General features: G+C 42.5%; 1 protein-coding gene across 3 annotated transcripts in view; it reads left to right on the top strand.

Moving 5' to 3' along the window:
• The window catches only part of PLEKHM3 (pleckstrin homology domain containing M3), a 168,794-nt gene extending 154,070 nt beyond the window's left edge, over positions 1-14,724 (top strand). For all 3 annotated transcript variants that reach the window (XM_039844590.1, XM_039844592.1, XM_039844591.1), the window contains one exon: positions 8,351-14,724. In XM_039844590.1, coding sequence (XP_039700524.1) covers positions 8,351-8,528 — 178 coding nt within the window. In that variant the 3' untranslated portion in view covers positions 8,529-14,724. The remainder of the gene's footprint in view (positions 1-8,350) is intronic.
• The last annotated feature ends 304 nt before the right edge of the window (positions 14,725-15,028 follow it).

Genomic DNA, 15,028 nt, shown 5'->3' with positions numbered 1-15,028 from the left:
GCAAGTCTGGATTGGGACCCAATAATTTACATTTCTAAAAAATTCCCTATTGATGCTGGTTTGGCTAGTCCAGGGACCACACTTAGAGAGCCACTGGCTTAGAACACGTTGAATATTAGAAAATTATGTAATACCGTCTTGTTAAGAGAATCGTATTGGTGAGAGGAGACAAATGCCTTTTATTTAAATGCCTTTCTCCTTCTAAATTTACAACACTAACTTATTCCTAAGCAACTAATCATGCTGCTCATAAAATTAGATTCGGTTTACCTTCTGAGTTTGTTTGCATTTTTCTAATGTACCCATGCTTGAAAAAGTTTTTTATTTTGTATCTTACTCCATCATCTTAGTACTTTGAGGAACTGAAATGTAATATGTTAAATAAAAGTAAATCCTATTCAGAATCATAGATACCTACCATTCTTATAAATAATTTTCTTTTAAAGAAGCTCACTTAAAAACTTGGCAGTTACATTTTTCAGTTTTACATAAAAAAAGGTAGACTAGTAATCAATGGAATCCATATATAAGCCAAGATATTCAAGATTATTGTTTTTTAATCTGCATTAGCCTAATAATAGTCTTATATTCACTTTCTTTGTTTTGAATGTAGAAAGACATTTCTAAACATCTCTTGGGCTCTTAGGTGTTTTGATCTACCTTAGAAATTCTTACAGAAAGCCATTGCTCTTATTTGTGGTTCTCTATGGCTACAATTATAATATATTCTAGCTTTTTCTAGAAACTGTAGAAAATTTTAAAATCCTCCTGCAGTTCCTTTAATTTCTCAAATAAGATTTTCCTAAAGTAACTCCAAAAAGAGATGGACATTTGTTAGTTAAGAATCATATTACCTGCCAGGTGAACCATTAAAAAAAAAACTGAAAAGTGTCAGAAATATCAGTTTTTCCCTATCCCCCAAAACTATTTCAATTCAGGTCATACCTCTTATGGTTTATACAGCTACATAGAATATTATGGAGTTCTATCACCATCCACAAATCAGCAAGAAGCATTTATTAATTATTTGCACAAAAGCTAACAGGGAGTTACTGTCTCCAGTAGGGTAGCAAAATTAACAAATGAATTAATTAACCCTTGTTTACATTCTATTTCAAAGCCAAGATTTTAAGTAAAGCTTTTGTCAAAGGTATTAGCTGAGCCTGGTTTACAAACTAAAAGTGCAAGACCTGTGAAAGCCAAATGCTTTGTGGGGTGCAATCAGGGGAAAAGCCTTCCTTAATTAACTCTGGGGATTAAGAAGTAAATAAAAAGATCATTGCAGGACATACCAATTGTTCTTCCCAGATTTGAGTCTTAGCAGGTATTTGGGGGATGTTTTGAATAACTTAAAGTAGCATGTGGCTAGTAACCGGAGAAAAGGGCCAGATTGAAAGTCAGAAGACTGAAATCAAGTCCAAAATTGATTACTCACTACCAGTTCTGGGACCAGATAGGCCACCAGTTATTTTATTATTTCATTTCATTTTATCTACTTACTGACTTATTAAAAATAGAAAAAACAAATAGTACCTAGCTCAGAGAACTATTCTAAAGATAATTTATGTAAAAACAGGGGCAAAGGGCCATACAGATGCTGCCTAATTTAAATGTCTAATTCTGATCTTACTGTAGTTGCATTTACCATTCAGAACCATTGGAATAGCTTTACAAGCTAGCACATATACGCCTTAATCTGCCAGACATTTGGCCAAAGGAGCTGGATCTCTTCCAGTCTCATACAATTCCAGTTAAACCATACGGATACCTTTTTAGCCCCCACCTCCCTATCCTCAGCCGAAAAGAAAAAAGAAAAAAAGAAAAAAGAATACCATAAACAATCCCAAATGAGATAGGCCTAACTGTAGTCCATCTCTTGCTCTACAAGGAGCCACGATAGTTCTGGAATCCAGCATTTCCCCATCTGCCCTGCTTCTCCTGCTGCAGAATAGAGGGGCATCTAGAAAGTATGGATAGCATGAATTTCTGGTCATTCTGGCACAAAGCTTGGCTGGAGGTGGTGGGTGCTCCAGGGCAGCTGTGAAACTTGGACTGTCCTCAGCCATCAACACCTACCATAATCAGTTTCTTACTGAAATTGGGTGTTAACCTTTCTTTATTTGAATGCTACTATTCCCTCCAATAGTATGAATCTGTTGGATCATATTGTTTGTTTAAATCATATTGAATTCATTTTACCTTAGAATATTTAGTAACACGTTCTGTGTATTCTTCCAAACAGCATGCATACGTATGTAAGTACATACACAGCACATATGCACACATGCAGGCATATGCCACCATATGTGATGTTGGCTGATTTCCTACTTAAGCAAATTTTAAGTTGTTTACTTATGTTCATTGACTTACACGGTAACAGAAGAAAACATCATCCCAAAACATTCAAATACCAGGCCCCAATAACAACCTCCCTTAGCCAAGAGATTTAAATAATCATCTTGGTTTCTTGGAAAAACCAATAATAGCTAGTGGTCCTATGGGGTGCCTTACATAGTAGCTATACACCAAACCACACTCTCATGTCTAATAATGTGCACTTATTTCTTCACCCTACCCTATTCCTTGTGGGCTCCGCCGTGTAGAAATCAGCCGAAGCTGTGGGCCTGTCTTTTCACTTGTCAGAGATCCAGCCAAACTCAAACCTGAATTTGAATCCTAGTGAAATATCTGAGGTCATTGCCTGAGCCAAAAATAAAAATGCAGCAGGAGAAGGACTCAGCATCAACATCAAGAGCAGAAGTATTGCAGTGACCTCAACTTGGGGCAGGGGCCTTTAGCAGTTTCCTGTGACCTCCATGTGCGCAGCTAGGATCTGGAGGGACACAGACAAAGCCATCGAGCCTGTCTCTAATTGGTCTCACATCATCAGCATTCCAGAACAGGAAACTGTCTGCAGCCAGGAATTCTTGCTTCTTTGCCATAATATTTGAGAAGCAAACCTTTTTCCCCTGCACATATTTAGTTCTGTTCGTTGTAGCAGGTCGGTTTTCTTGGTTTTGATAGCTCTAATAAGAATATTGTGCCTGTTTGATCTCTTGGCAATTGACTTAGATTTCTGGGTTATAAACTTCTCACTTGCTTGCCATAGGTCAGAAGGTAAGCTAATTTTTAGGTCAAAGACTGTTCATAAGATGTATAGAGTCTCGTTTCATGATGCCTTTACTAAGATATAGGATGAGATCTGTGTTGCCCCCAAATGGTAGAAACGTTCCCCTGCCCCTATCCCGAGAAAGGAGACCAGTTTGCCAGGGCGCACATGAATGATTAATGGCATTTACCCAATAGAGCTTCCACCAAAGCAGAACTCAAGTTCTTCCTTTCTCATCCCACATCCTATGGTGCATCCAGGGCTCATTCCAGTGGTTAAATCACAGAAATACTTCCATGTAGGGTGGTAAACGACTGCTACCTCTAGCCAGCTTCCCCACCCCGCAACCCAAACAAAAGCCCTATGACATTTAACGGTTCTTTTTTGTTCCCTTGAAGAGAGGGGGTGCTGATGAGGGTAGTAGGGGGCTTAGAGAGCAATCCTTAATATCCAGTTGATTTTATGACGTAGGGGCAGAGTCAGCTCCTTTTGGCCAAATTCCTGATTCTCAGACCTACACGTACTAATCATATAAATTGTTTCATAGCTTTTGATTAATCAACGCAAGTAAATAAAATTTAAAGTGATGCTTTTCGCATTAAGGCTCATCTCATCCAATCCCAGCTTGTCAGTTTGAGGCTTTCCCAAGAGGCGCTAGCAAGGAAATTTGGAAAAAGGAGGGTAAAACCCAGAGCAGCCTTTTTCCCTCCTGCACAAAATCTACAAGTTGGAAGGAACCTTAGATGCCATCTAATCCAACCTTCTCTTTTACTTATGTGGAGAATGAGGGCCAGAGATGAAGTAACTTACCCAAGATCCCAGTGACACTAGGGTCAACCTGGGCCAAGAATCTGGAGTTCCTCACTCTAGCCCAGCTCTCCTCTCTGCAGTAAGTGGCCTCGATATTTTCTGATCTTGTTTTCAATGCAGTAGTTGCTGAAGCTTAACTGCTTCAGTTACATAAAAGCGATTTATTTTAGGAAGCAAATACAAAAGTGTTTGGTTTTGATTTGCTAGGTGGCCTAGACAGGGCATGAAGAAGCGAAAGATGCCACAAAGAAACAGCCCAGAGGTTCTGGGCCAAAGAGTAAATAAATGCGACTGAGGGCCAGTCTTCAAGATGGCTCTTGGGGAAGGTTGAAAAATCAGAGTGGGTCGATAGAAAGTGAAGAGTTACTGAGCAATGCACAGAATTATGTCATAGGTATTGACTCTTAAATGATGTTCTAAATTATTTTTAGAAACCACGATAGTTAATGCTAGTGAGTTTCAGCTATTTTGATCAAATGATGTATTAAAATATATATTTGTGAAAGTAATATAAATAAATAAGTATATTATGCTGGCCCTTATTGGTTAGCATGCATATAAGCCTGAGGCAGCACTGTTTACCCTGGGTACCCTGTGTTGCCTTCTCCAGGTAGATTAGATCAGTGGTTCTGGCCTCTACCCACTGGAGGCTAGTAACACCTCTCCTCCATCCCCTCCCCACCCCGTTTGTGACAACCAACAATGTCTCCCGGCACCGCCAAATGTCCAGATGTCCCCCCGCCGCCTCCAGGAGAAGGGTCTTCCCAGTTGAGAACCACTGGGACCACAGCCAATACGTCTCCCTGCAGTCACATTCTCTGTGACACTGGAGAGAGAGGACACAGTTCCTTATTCTCCGTGCTGTGCAGCAACGACCAAAAGCAAGGAGACTGCTAATGGCTGGGACTGGATGACTCAGAAACGAAGTGCTGGCTTTTCTTTGATTCATCACTCAGGAACACCGAAAGCCATTTCTCTTTCATTATCTGTTGCAATTTTCTGCACAGATGATTACACTAGTAGATTTGCCTTATATAAAAGACATGTTCCTAAAAAGTTATGTTTGTCAAATCATATTTTAAAAATAGTCAGGACATTCAGTAAATCCTAAGGAGCCAGTGACTTTTTAAGTAAAAGGTCTTTTTTAATAAACCTTATTCTCTATATTGCATTTTTTAATGAAATACTTTATTTTTCCTGTAAATTACATTTTTATTACAGAGCTCTGTAAAATTTATGTAAGAGAACAGTTTCTCTTCCTCCTTTGTTTTCCTGCCCTTATTCTTTTCTTTTCAAGAAGAAAATCAGGGAGAAAATTAACAATAGAGTCTCTGAATTTAGGAAGGTCATTGATCAGTCCAGCCATTATATAGTTCAAAAGATGCCTGCTGGGTTACAAATTGTTAGAAAATAGGACTCGGTTCTATTTTGAAATCATTAATTTTTTATCTCAGACTTTTTTTTTCAGTTACTGACCTTTGGCTAGAAAGAGCAGGTGTACTTGGTCCCTCCATCACCCCGTGGGTATTTGTTGCACCAGAAATATTTGATAAGACTCAGCCTCTACCACAGGGTGGGGGTGGGGGGCTGGTATCAGCAGAGATAAGGGAGTGGCACTGAAGGAACCCAGCAGTTTTCTCCTTATCAATCACTGCCCTAAGGCAACATCCCTAGGTGTATAAATCACTGGCTAACTCAGCAGGGCAAAGGGGGCAGGAAGGAGGAAATTTATTTGATAAAGCTACCATTAGTGTCACTTCAGTGATAGGAGGTTACAGAGGTATGACCCAGTGGGGACAAAGCCACTGTCACTGGGGAGGAGCCGGCCCAGACAAGAGAGGCACTAGGCAAAGCTCTGCCTGCCTGACCTTCATCCCCAGTGGAAGGCGAGAGGGGCTGGAGGCAGAGATGCTAGAGATGACCCAGCACGTCAAGTGCCCTGGCCAGTAGAGCGCAGTGTCAAGAAGATAGGTGCTAGAGTCGCCATGAGAGGTGGTGTCATACTCAGCTGCTCCTAAGAGCATTGCCATTTGAACAGCCCTCCCTCATACATTAGCCGCTTTATTCTCCCAGACTCCAGTAGCAAGGAGGTCACTGTGAGCAGTCTTTTACAAATGGGGAAACCAGAGCACCAAGAAAGGAAATACCTTGCCCAAGATCACTCAAAGAAAGATTTCTGATTCGAACATAAGCACCCTGACTCAATGCCCCGCACTTCCCTGCCCAGTGGGCGCACTGCCCCCTCTCAGATGCCCAAGTCTCGGCAAGAGCCTTGGCCGGGCTGCCAGAAGTCCTGGGTTCTAGTCAACTCTGTCTTCAGCTCACTGTCCTCAGGAAATAATCACCAGCCCTCTTGGAATCTCAGTTTTCTTATCTATGAAATCAGGAGGTTGGTCGAGAAGTCCTCAGGTCACTGTGGTGTCATAGGTGAAGTCAGGTTGAAACGAAGACTCACAGAAAGGCAGCAGGCAGCTGCTTGCGTGGGAAGGAGTGGTCTTAGCCGTATTATTAAAAACTTACTATGTGCCAGAAACTGTGCTAAATACTTTATTTGCTATCTCATTTGAGCCTCACAAGACCTCTGTGAGGTACGTGGTCATGGAAACTGAAGCTCGGAGAGGTGAAGTAACTTGTGCAAGGTCATTGCCTTAGTCAGCACAGGCCGTCATGCAAAATACCACAGACTGGGCGGCTCAACAACAGGTATTTACTTCTCATGGTTCTGGAGTCTGGAAGTCCCAGATCCAGGTCCAGCAGGGCTTGGTTTCTGGTGAGAGCTCTCTTCCCGGCTTACAGATGGCCACCTTGCTGTAGTCCTTTCCTCTGAACTCTCAGTTGTCCCTTCTATAAGGACACTAATCCTATCAGATCAGGGCCCACCTTTATGACTTCCTTTAACCTTAATTACTTCCTAAAGATCCTGTCTGCAAATACAATGTTAGGGCTTCGACATGGGAATTGGGGAAGTGGGGGACACAGGTCAGTTCATAACAGTCATATTAGTCAGAAACTGGTTGAAAGGTGGGATGTGAAGTCAGCCATCTCACTCTTTGCTTGCCCTCCTAAGCATCATGTTTTACTCCGCCCAGAGAGCTGAGCTGGGGGTAGAGACTGCTGGGTGTGGTGAAGCGTCTGTCTCCATCTCTCAGCTGAAAGATTCAGCCATGCGCCTTCCCAGCTTCTCTCCCTCCAAGTCACTGCTTTCCTTCCTGGGTACTAGGTGGGTGGGAAGGTCCTCCTTTCACCAAACCTTCTGAATCCTGAATGGTACCGGGGATAAGTCAGTGGCAGGCTAGGGAATGATGCTCCAAAGACCATCCTAGACCCAGAAGCAAAACTCAGGATACTATAGGAAAAGCAAAGGAAACGTAAAGCTGCGCCCTGAGGACTGGATCCCTTGTAGCCATAGCTACAAAAAAGTACCCTTTGTACTAGGTCTGGTGCTGGCCCTTCCCTGGACGTTGCTGGTTGAACAAAATCACCTGGGCCCAATTCCTTGGACTCCAGGGACGAGGTAATAGTTGCTTGTCGCTCGTATGTGGAAGGATGAGAAAGTAATCCACATTGGCAAGCCACCCACTGAAGCAGCTACAGTCGTGCTTGTCAGTTACTCATTATTAAAGACTTTGCAGTAAAAACAGGCTGTTTAGACTCCTGTACAGGCTTCCACCAAGCCAAACTACAAACGAGTCATCCACCTGGAATGTCTCCTCTTATAAATTATGATATCTGTGTGTTGTTTAATATATATATAAAATCTTCCTCATTCTCTTATGCCTTACTGTTCCCACTTATTTTATAAAGGTAAACTTTAAAGAGTGGGAGAGGGGTTCTAATTTTTTAAAAACTCAGAAGAACAATAGGCCACAGGAGAGCATCAGCAAATGAAAATGTGTCATTTACCTTTCCGTACTGTCAGATAAAGGCAGGGAGTTAATGGAACCACTTAGCTCATGTTAACTGAGGTGGAAAGCTGAGTTTTCATAGCCGTAACGCTGGGTTGTCGCTGGTATTCCGAGCATTTTCAGTTGGGGAGACCCTTCACTCTCACTTGCTGTCACTTCACCCTCCAGTTACTAATGCCCTTCTTTCTCCATGGAGAGGAAACTAACACAGAGCTTCTAGAGCTCTGTCCGTAGTCACCAAGATCACGGAGTTGCTAGTTGACTGCTGGCTCCATTCCACCGGTAAGCCAAAAGCCTCTTCCCCAGCTAGTTCTAATCAGGAAAAAAAAAAGGGAAATTTTTCAACTGAAATTCACCCTTGAACAATTGGAAAAGCGAAGAGCTCATTTCTATGAGTCATTTCTCTTCCCAGCGGCAGGGCCGCCGAAATAAAATGTCGCGTCCAGAGCTATACAGAGGCCGCTGGACTTCAGACGTTTGGTCTTGCTCATTTCAACCTTGCTCATCATATCCCTGGCTTTTACAGGTGTGAAAGTTGTGGAGCCGTTTTCCATTCTGAGTGCAAAGAAAAGTCTGTCCCCTGCCCGAGGTGTGTCCGCCGAGAGCTGCAAAAGAAGCAGAAGTCTTTCTGGCGGAGGCTGAACGTGGACGAGAGCCTGGAGGAGGCTTGCAACATGTTTGAGCTTTCCTACCAGAACACCTGACTCAGCCGGGGCCCAAGGCCCAGGATTGACCTCTCAATGATCCATCAGCCCCAGTGGCTTCCTAACTAGCCAGTTAGACTCCTTTGGAAGAAGAGTATGTCTCATCTTCAGCTAGATATAGATATATATTTATATACATGTACACACACCTACCTGTACGTATGTTCCCTGTAAGTCAATGTCTCAAAGGTCCATGGAGCCTCTGTGGCTCAAAAAACTACCAGTAGCTGAATTACACTTAGCCATGAATTTCAGCTGCTTGCTCCCAAGCAAAACGTGGTTTACACATAATTACTTTACGGTTCAGACTTTTTCCTTTTTTTGGCTCTCAGGAGCCACTTTATTACACAGGACACAGGAGGAAGCACTTCCAACAGAACAACAATACTTTGGGTTATTTTTGTGTTATTTATTTTTAGCCTTCACAGAGGATGAGGTAACTGAGGCAAGCACCCATCACCGTCTGTTTCATAAGAAAATCTTCAAAATACAGGAATGACTTTTGGATCCTTCCAGGACCCAGTGTCCCTGGCTCTCTCACCTCAATTTCTTCTGCAAAGGTGGGATCCCCTAAACTGAGCCAAATGGCTTGGAAATCAGGAGAGCAAGCTGCCTCTGACAGAAAGCAGGCACCCTGATTTACCGGGAGAGCTAATTCCGATTTTGAAGTTAATCTCAGAAAAGTTTTTTTCTTAAGAAGGACCTCTGCCACCAACTTCTGCATGTTTTCACTCTGTCTGCTGGTACAACTCCCAATTCCGCCTAATGATGCAACACCCCACCATATTTGCCAGGTCGTAAACGTGGCTCTCTTATGAGCAGTGTGCCAGGGTTTTCATGGGTAATATTTGTGATTTTTTTAATGGTGCTGGCCTGAGGAAATTTCCTAGGATTGTTTTAAATACATGGGTTTGCAGACTGGTAGATATGCCGTGCATACATTCCAAGAGATGGTCTTCATTTCTTTTCACAGAATCTCGTGTAGGCAACTCCTGCCTATTCACTTTAAATACTTTATTTCTCATTGTTCTTCATTGTACTTTCATTTTGACTTTTGTCAATTTAACCACTTCTACTTTCATGTTTTTTTAATCATTTTAAAAAATCAAAATACCAACGTTAGGCTATTAGGAAAGTAACAAACTTACAAATACAATTAACGAATTAAATCTAATATTATTTAAATAAACATATAGACACATATATAATTGCCACCTTAAAGTAAAACAAAAAGTGCTAAAATAATATCATAGGAATAAGAAATAAAACAAATTGCTTAGCCATATGGCAGGGTAGTATGTTCCCACTGCAGTGCCCTTTTAAGAGATCGCTATGATGGAAATAGCAGGTAAGGTGGCACCAAAAGTCATGGCTCCCATTCCTTCCACCTTAACTCTTTCTAGAACAGAAAAGTTAGTTTATATTGAAACAATACTCAGTAGACTGTACGAGAAGATTCAGTGTGTTTCCACTGAGCAGATGTCTCCAAAGCCTTCGTGGTTTAGTACTTTCGCTGCTATTTGGATCTGGAGAATCCGTGGCTCACAGACTCCGTGGTACATTCAGCCCTGCTGCTCTTTTCCCCGATGCCTTGCTCCCTCCAGACACCATTCGTGATCCTTCTGTCCGTTTAGAGACGTGACATTTTAGACTGACTTTTTTTGCAGACTGTTAGGTATAAGCGTTTCACCTCTCAACCCCTGCCAGTTCCTTTGGCCCCAGACCACACATTTCCATTTACTGGTTCAGCACCGAGCATGCATTCATGTTCTGATTATACAGTAGCTGTAACCAAGGCATGAAAACTACTTAAGAGTCCAAGACCCCATTCACAAGACGCTTTACGGTGCCTTTACTCTTGGAAAAACAGATTGACAAGCTACCCGCCCCCCCACACACACACACACCTCCCCTCCCTGCTCAGTTATAGAGAATGTTGTACACAAAAGAAAAAGAGTGGAAAATCTCAAACAAGCACTTGGCAAACAGGCAAACAAATTCGATCATCTCCTCTTTCCTCCTCCCCTTAGTGAAATACAGTATTTATATTTTTCAGCCTCGAAGATAGCAGAACAAGATCTTTCACAAGAGAATTATAGACCTGCTTATTATAAAACAGATGTGCTCCAATGGCAAAGTGCCTTTTCCCTCACCTCCCACTCCCTGTCACTGCAGCTTGCTTCTGCCTTCGCTATAATTAATGTACGTGTTATTCCAACTGTCAGTGAGGCCATCCCCGGCACACTGCATTTGGAGACCTGAGTGCAAGGCCATGTCCTCCCCTCCTAGCATGTCTGCTGTGTACAAAATTTCCTGTCTCACTGCACGGGCACCCAGGGTCAGACCTGCCGAGAGTCAGGGTAAAATTCTGATCCCTGTTCTAAAGGCCTTTGTTGTCACCAGTGTCCATGTAGAGGGCCCTGCTAAACATTGGCAGTCCCTGTGAACTTCTAAGGAGAACTTTCTACTCACATCGTTTTTTGCTTATTTTCAAATGGAAAAAAAATAGATGTGCCATCATCATCAGCTACCCAGAACCGAAACTGTATCCCAGCGGCTTCTGTTTTCTCTCCTTTCTGTGCATCCCTGACAGCCTGGTTGGTGCCGGCTGCAAACCTACATGACACTCTCTGCCACCACCACCAAAATCTGATAGGACAGAGCAGAGCTGGCTTCGGAGCTGGGTCTGCCATGAACATTCAAAATTGCTGTTTTCAGCCCAGAATGCCTTAGAGCACATGAACGCCCTTACTGTTTTCAACCCTAACAAATTATTTGGTGCACAGTTAGGTAATTGTTCCACTGCTTAGAAACTGTTGAGACAAAAGCAAATCTGTGGATTTTTTTTACCACCACCGTAAGTCCCAGCTAATACCTGCTTTCCCTCATGTTCTGTTTTTCATCCCATATTAAGTATCTTATATATAAAGCACATGAGAAAATGTCCAATTAATCTCCTAGAGCTGGCAGCCAGCTCAGGGGACCTCTTTTCACTCGAAAGGCCCATTCCCTGGTATATGGCTTGAGGAACTCCCTCCTCGCAGTGCCAGAAACCCGTGCGTGAGACAGCCCAGCCCTGGCGAAATGTTGGCACCTAACCCTGCAGTAAGGAAGCCAGTTCCTAAAATAGATCTCAGTTTGTACCACTGTAGGAAGGCCACAGAACACTTAAAACGCAGTCAACTGGAATGCGAGTCGTGTTCTTTCCAGGGCTGCTTTTTCCCAAATTTGAAAGCCTCTTTATATGAAAACCCTGTACATGCTCATCTTCCACCTTTGCTTCACTGCCTTTTCAGGGGACTGTAGCATAACGATTTTTGTGTCTGTAGTGCTAAAAGCTAATCTTTTTAGGAGCTTTAATATTTGATTAGCTGAGAGGGTAATCTCTCTTTGATTGTTCTAGACGAGGCCTCCACCAAAAATGGAATATTGCTAGCACTTGGGATTTGTGGCTTCCAACCTCTTGAGCGGTATCCTTCAGACTCCTGCAAAGAGACTGTGCTGTGATTTCCTTCCGGCTACAGTGAGAACCAAGGTGTTCGTATCACTGTACCTGTCGCAGGTCGCCTTTGCTAAGATGGAGGGTGTTCCCTAGGATGGGGTCTGGCCTCCATTTTGCCTCTGTGTGTGTACACACTGACTTCTGGCACTGGATAATTTCTCCCCGCACCTCTTCGAAAAGGCTTGGGTTCCAACACTATGGGTTTGTTCTTTGCCCATTGCCTAGAAAAGGCCATATGCAAATTACTGTTGGGGGTTGGGGGGGGGGACAGTGTGATGCCACACTGAACACTTTCTGCAAAGAGAGCATCATCTGAGGAAGCCGAGATGCATTCTGCTCCTGATTTAGGGTAAAGCCGATGCTGCCGTTCCTATGTTTGGGGCAGAATTATTCATCTCCACCGAGCTGTCACACTTTATTGAAATAACTGGATTATGAAGTAAATCTTCACCTCCTGATTTGCCTGGAGTCGACACAAAGATTAATTTATTTCATATTTTTACTTCTCCCGGTAAAGGGAGATGCATGCCATTTTCCTCTTTATTTCGTGAGTCTTCTGTCTCAATATTTTTCTTACTCTAAGATAATGTGGAAAAGTAGAGAGTGTGGGGCAAGACTGAAAGAAACGAACACCTCCCTCCCTGACAGGAACGGAGTCGGAGGTACTCTGCTTGTCTTTTCTTGGTACTTGTTGACAGCGGGCATTGGGAGCTTCGTGTGTTGTGTGCCTTGTACCATTCTTCTCACCCTGAGTCTAGCAGAACTGACTGCTCTAGGTGGAACCCCGAGATGGGTGAATAAGCCCTGCTCAGTTAATCTAAATGGACAAATGTTGACTTTTATCACGTGGGATAGTGTTTTGACAGTTAAGTCCCAGTATCTAGCAGCCTTCTTATTGGTAGATAATTCTAATTCCACTGTATTCAAAAATCTCTAACTTGATAGTTTTTCTTTAGAGGATTTTAGTGGAGTTTAGTGTGTTTTAGTGAGATTTTTACCTTAGCAGGTAACATCCAGGTCATTGTTAAACTCTAGGTAAAAGTCAAATGTGTAGAATACCATCCTAAGCACACCTGTAGTTGTCAGGGATTTTATTTAAAATGGGTTCCAACTGATCACGTTATGTGGCACTTTCCTCATAAAGTGGCCTCTGGGGTGATGGAAGGCATTGTTAAGCTCCCGCTAACCTGATTGAAGAGACAGCTGCTGTTCTGCTTTAGTTCCTCTGTGTGGAAAGAGAAGCCATCTTGTCAGAAAGGTCTGGAGTGAGGCCAGTCTTCTCAGGTGGAAGATTCAGGCGCCTATAGCAACTCTTGGCACAGTGAAGCTTCTCTCCTACTGGCTGTAGAGCTGCAGACCAGCCTCCCTCCCCATCCCTGGACCTTCCTGGCCCCTAGTCCTGAGCCCTGGCCCAGATCCAGGCCTCATGGCTAGTAACCCGGCTGGTGGACACCTGGGGCCTGTGGCTCCTTCTCCATGTGCACCACCCCATTTGTTTCTTCTCCTCGTAGGAGTGCCTTATAGTACTGCCTAGTGCTTCTAGTCTAGTCCATCTGACCCACTCGAAGCCTGCAGGACCCTTCGCCTAAACATGGATCACTTGGCTTCTTCCCTGCTGGCTACTCTTTATACAGATCATGCGGAGCCTGCATATGCCATACGTATGTCAGACCTTTCACCTTCGTTTAACCTGGTGCCTTAACCTCATGAGTAAAAGGATTCCTGTGGGAAACACATTGTTAAAGTAGAATGGTAGAAACATTGGCTTCTTAGCTCCATTGACACTTTTACCAGGAAATACAAGAGATACAAACCACAAACTGTTTTAACTTTGTTTTATGCTGTTTTTTTAAATCACTCTTTTTGTTTGCTTGCTTGCTTACTTTCATTAACCAAACTCAGGGGAATGTCATGATGTCATCAAGGCTAATGGGTAGAGAAATTAAACCAGTTATCCAGCTTTGAATCTGTAAAGTCAGTAAACTTAGCCTCTTTCAGGTGAAGAAATTACACAAACTTAAGAATTCCTTTTTCCTTTACTGTATAGAGATTTTCTTTTTATTTTGTCACCTGTTTTCGAAGTGGGAAGTGGGAAACCTCTTGGATAAATTATAATAAAAATGTTTGTGTGTGGTGTAGGTAGTCCACTGAGCTATTAAATTAGACTTCCACTGCTGGAGGCCTAGGCTCTGATATTGGCCACCTATTCGAATTTTATTGTGAATGGCCAGGAGCCGACTATAGGAAATTTAAGAAAAAAAGAAATCTGTCTTCAAGGAACAGTAAAAAGAGGGAAAATGCTTAGGTCGCAAATGAAAAGTATTGAACGTCACGACGCAGAATACCTCTCTGCACGACTGTTCTTCGTTCTGGGGTCAGATCAGTGTCCTTTTCCCTTATTCCTGCTCATGCACAAAAGAACTAAAATTTGGAGTTTGGGCTATTCTATCACTCTGTGTTGAGCTATTAGGAATAGCTAACGTGCTAACTTATCTATGCGATGTTTCTGTTTGGCATAACTTAGTGCTATTTTTGTTTACATCATTGTTTAAATATCAGTAACTGTAATAATATAAAATGAAGTTGTGTTGTTGACAAGACCCCTAGTTTTTATGGTCATCTGTCCTGTAATTTAAGTGCACCAGTTCCTAATGTGTAAAGTTATCTCTCCCTCAATAAACAATGCAGAAAGTACCTTCCCTTCTCATAACTTCAGTAAAACACTGTTTTTGCAGGAGCGGTAAAAGCCCCTGCGAGAACAGCCGTGGAGGTTCATTCAAATTTTGAGCTTTATTGAATGTGAGCTACTAGGACTTTAAAATACCTTTTTAATGTTAGTTTTACAGATAGATTTTGTGTTTTTCTAAATTCGTCAACCTACAATATTCTCGGCCCTACCTATAGTTTATGAAAAATATAGCATAACGTTCTTTTAACGCAGATGTAGTGTTATGGGCTTTATTTGCCAAATCAGGGCATGATTTCTTTTAGTTCTGAG

This window comes from Pteropus medius, unplaced genomic scaffold (assembly GCF_902729225.1).
Source record: "Pteropus medius unplaced genomic scaffold, Ma_sr-lr_union100, whole genome shotgun sequence".
Taxonomy (NCBI): Eukaryota; Metazoa; Chordata; class Mammalia; order Chiroptera; family Pteropodidae; genus Pteropus; species Pteropus medius.
Note: the sequence above shows the minus strand (reverse complement) of the source record. Positions and strands in the feature narration are given on the sequence as shown.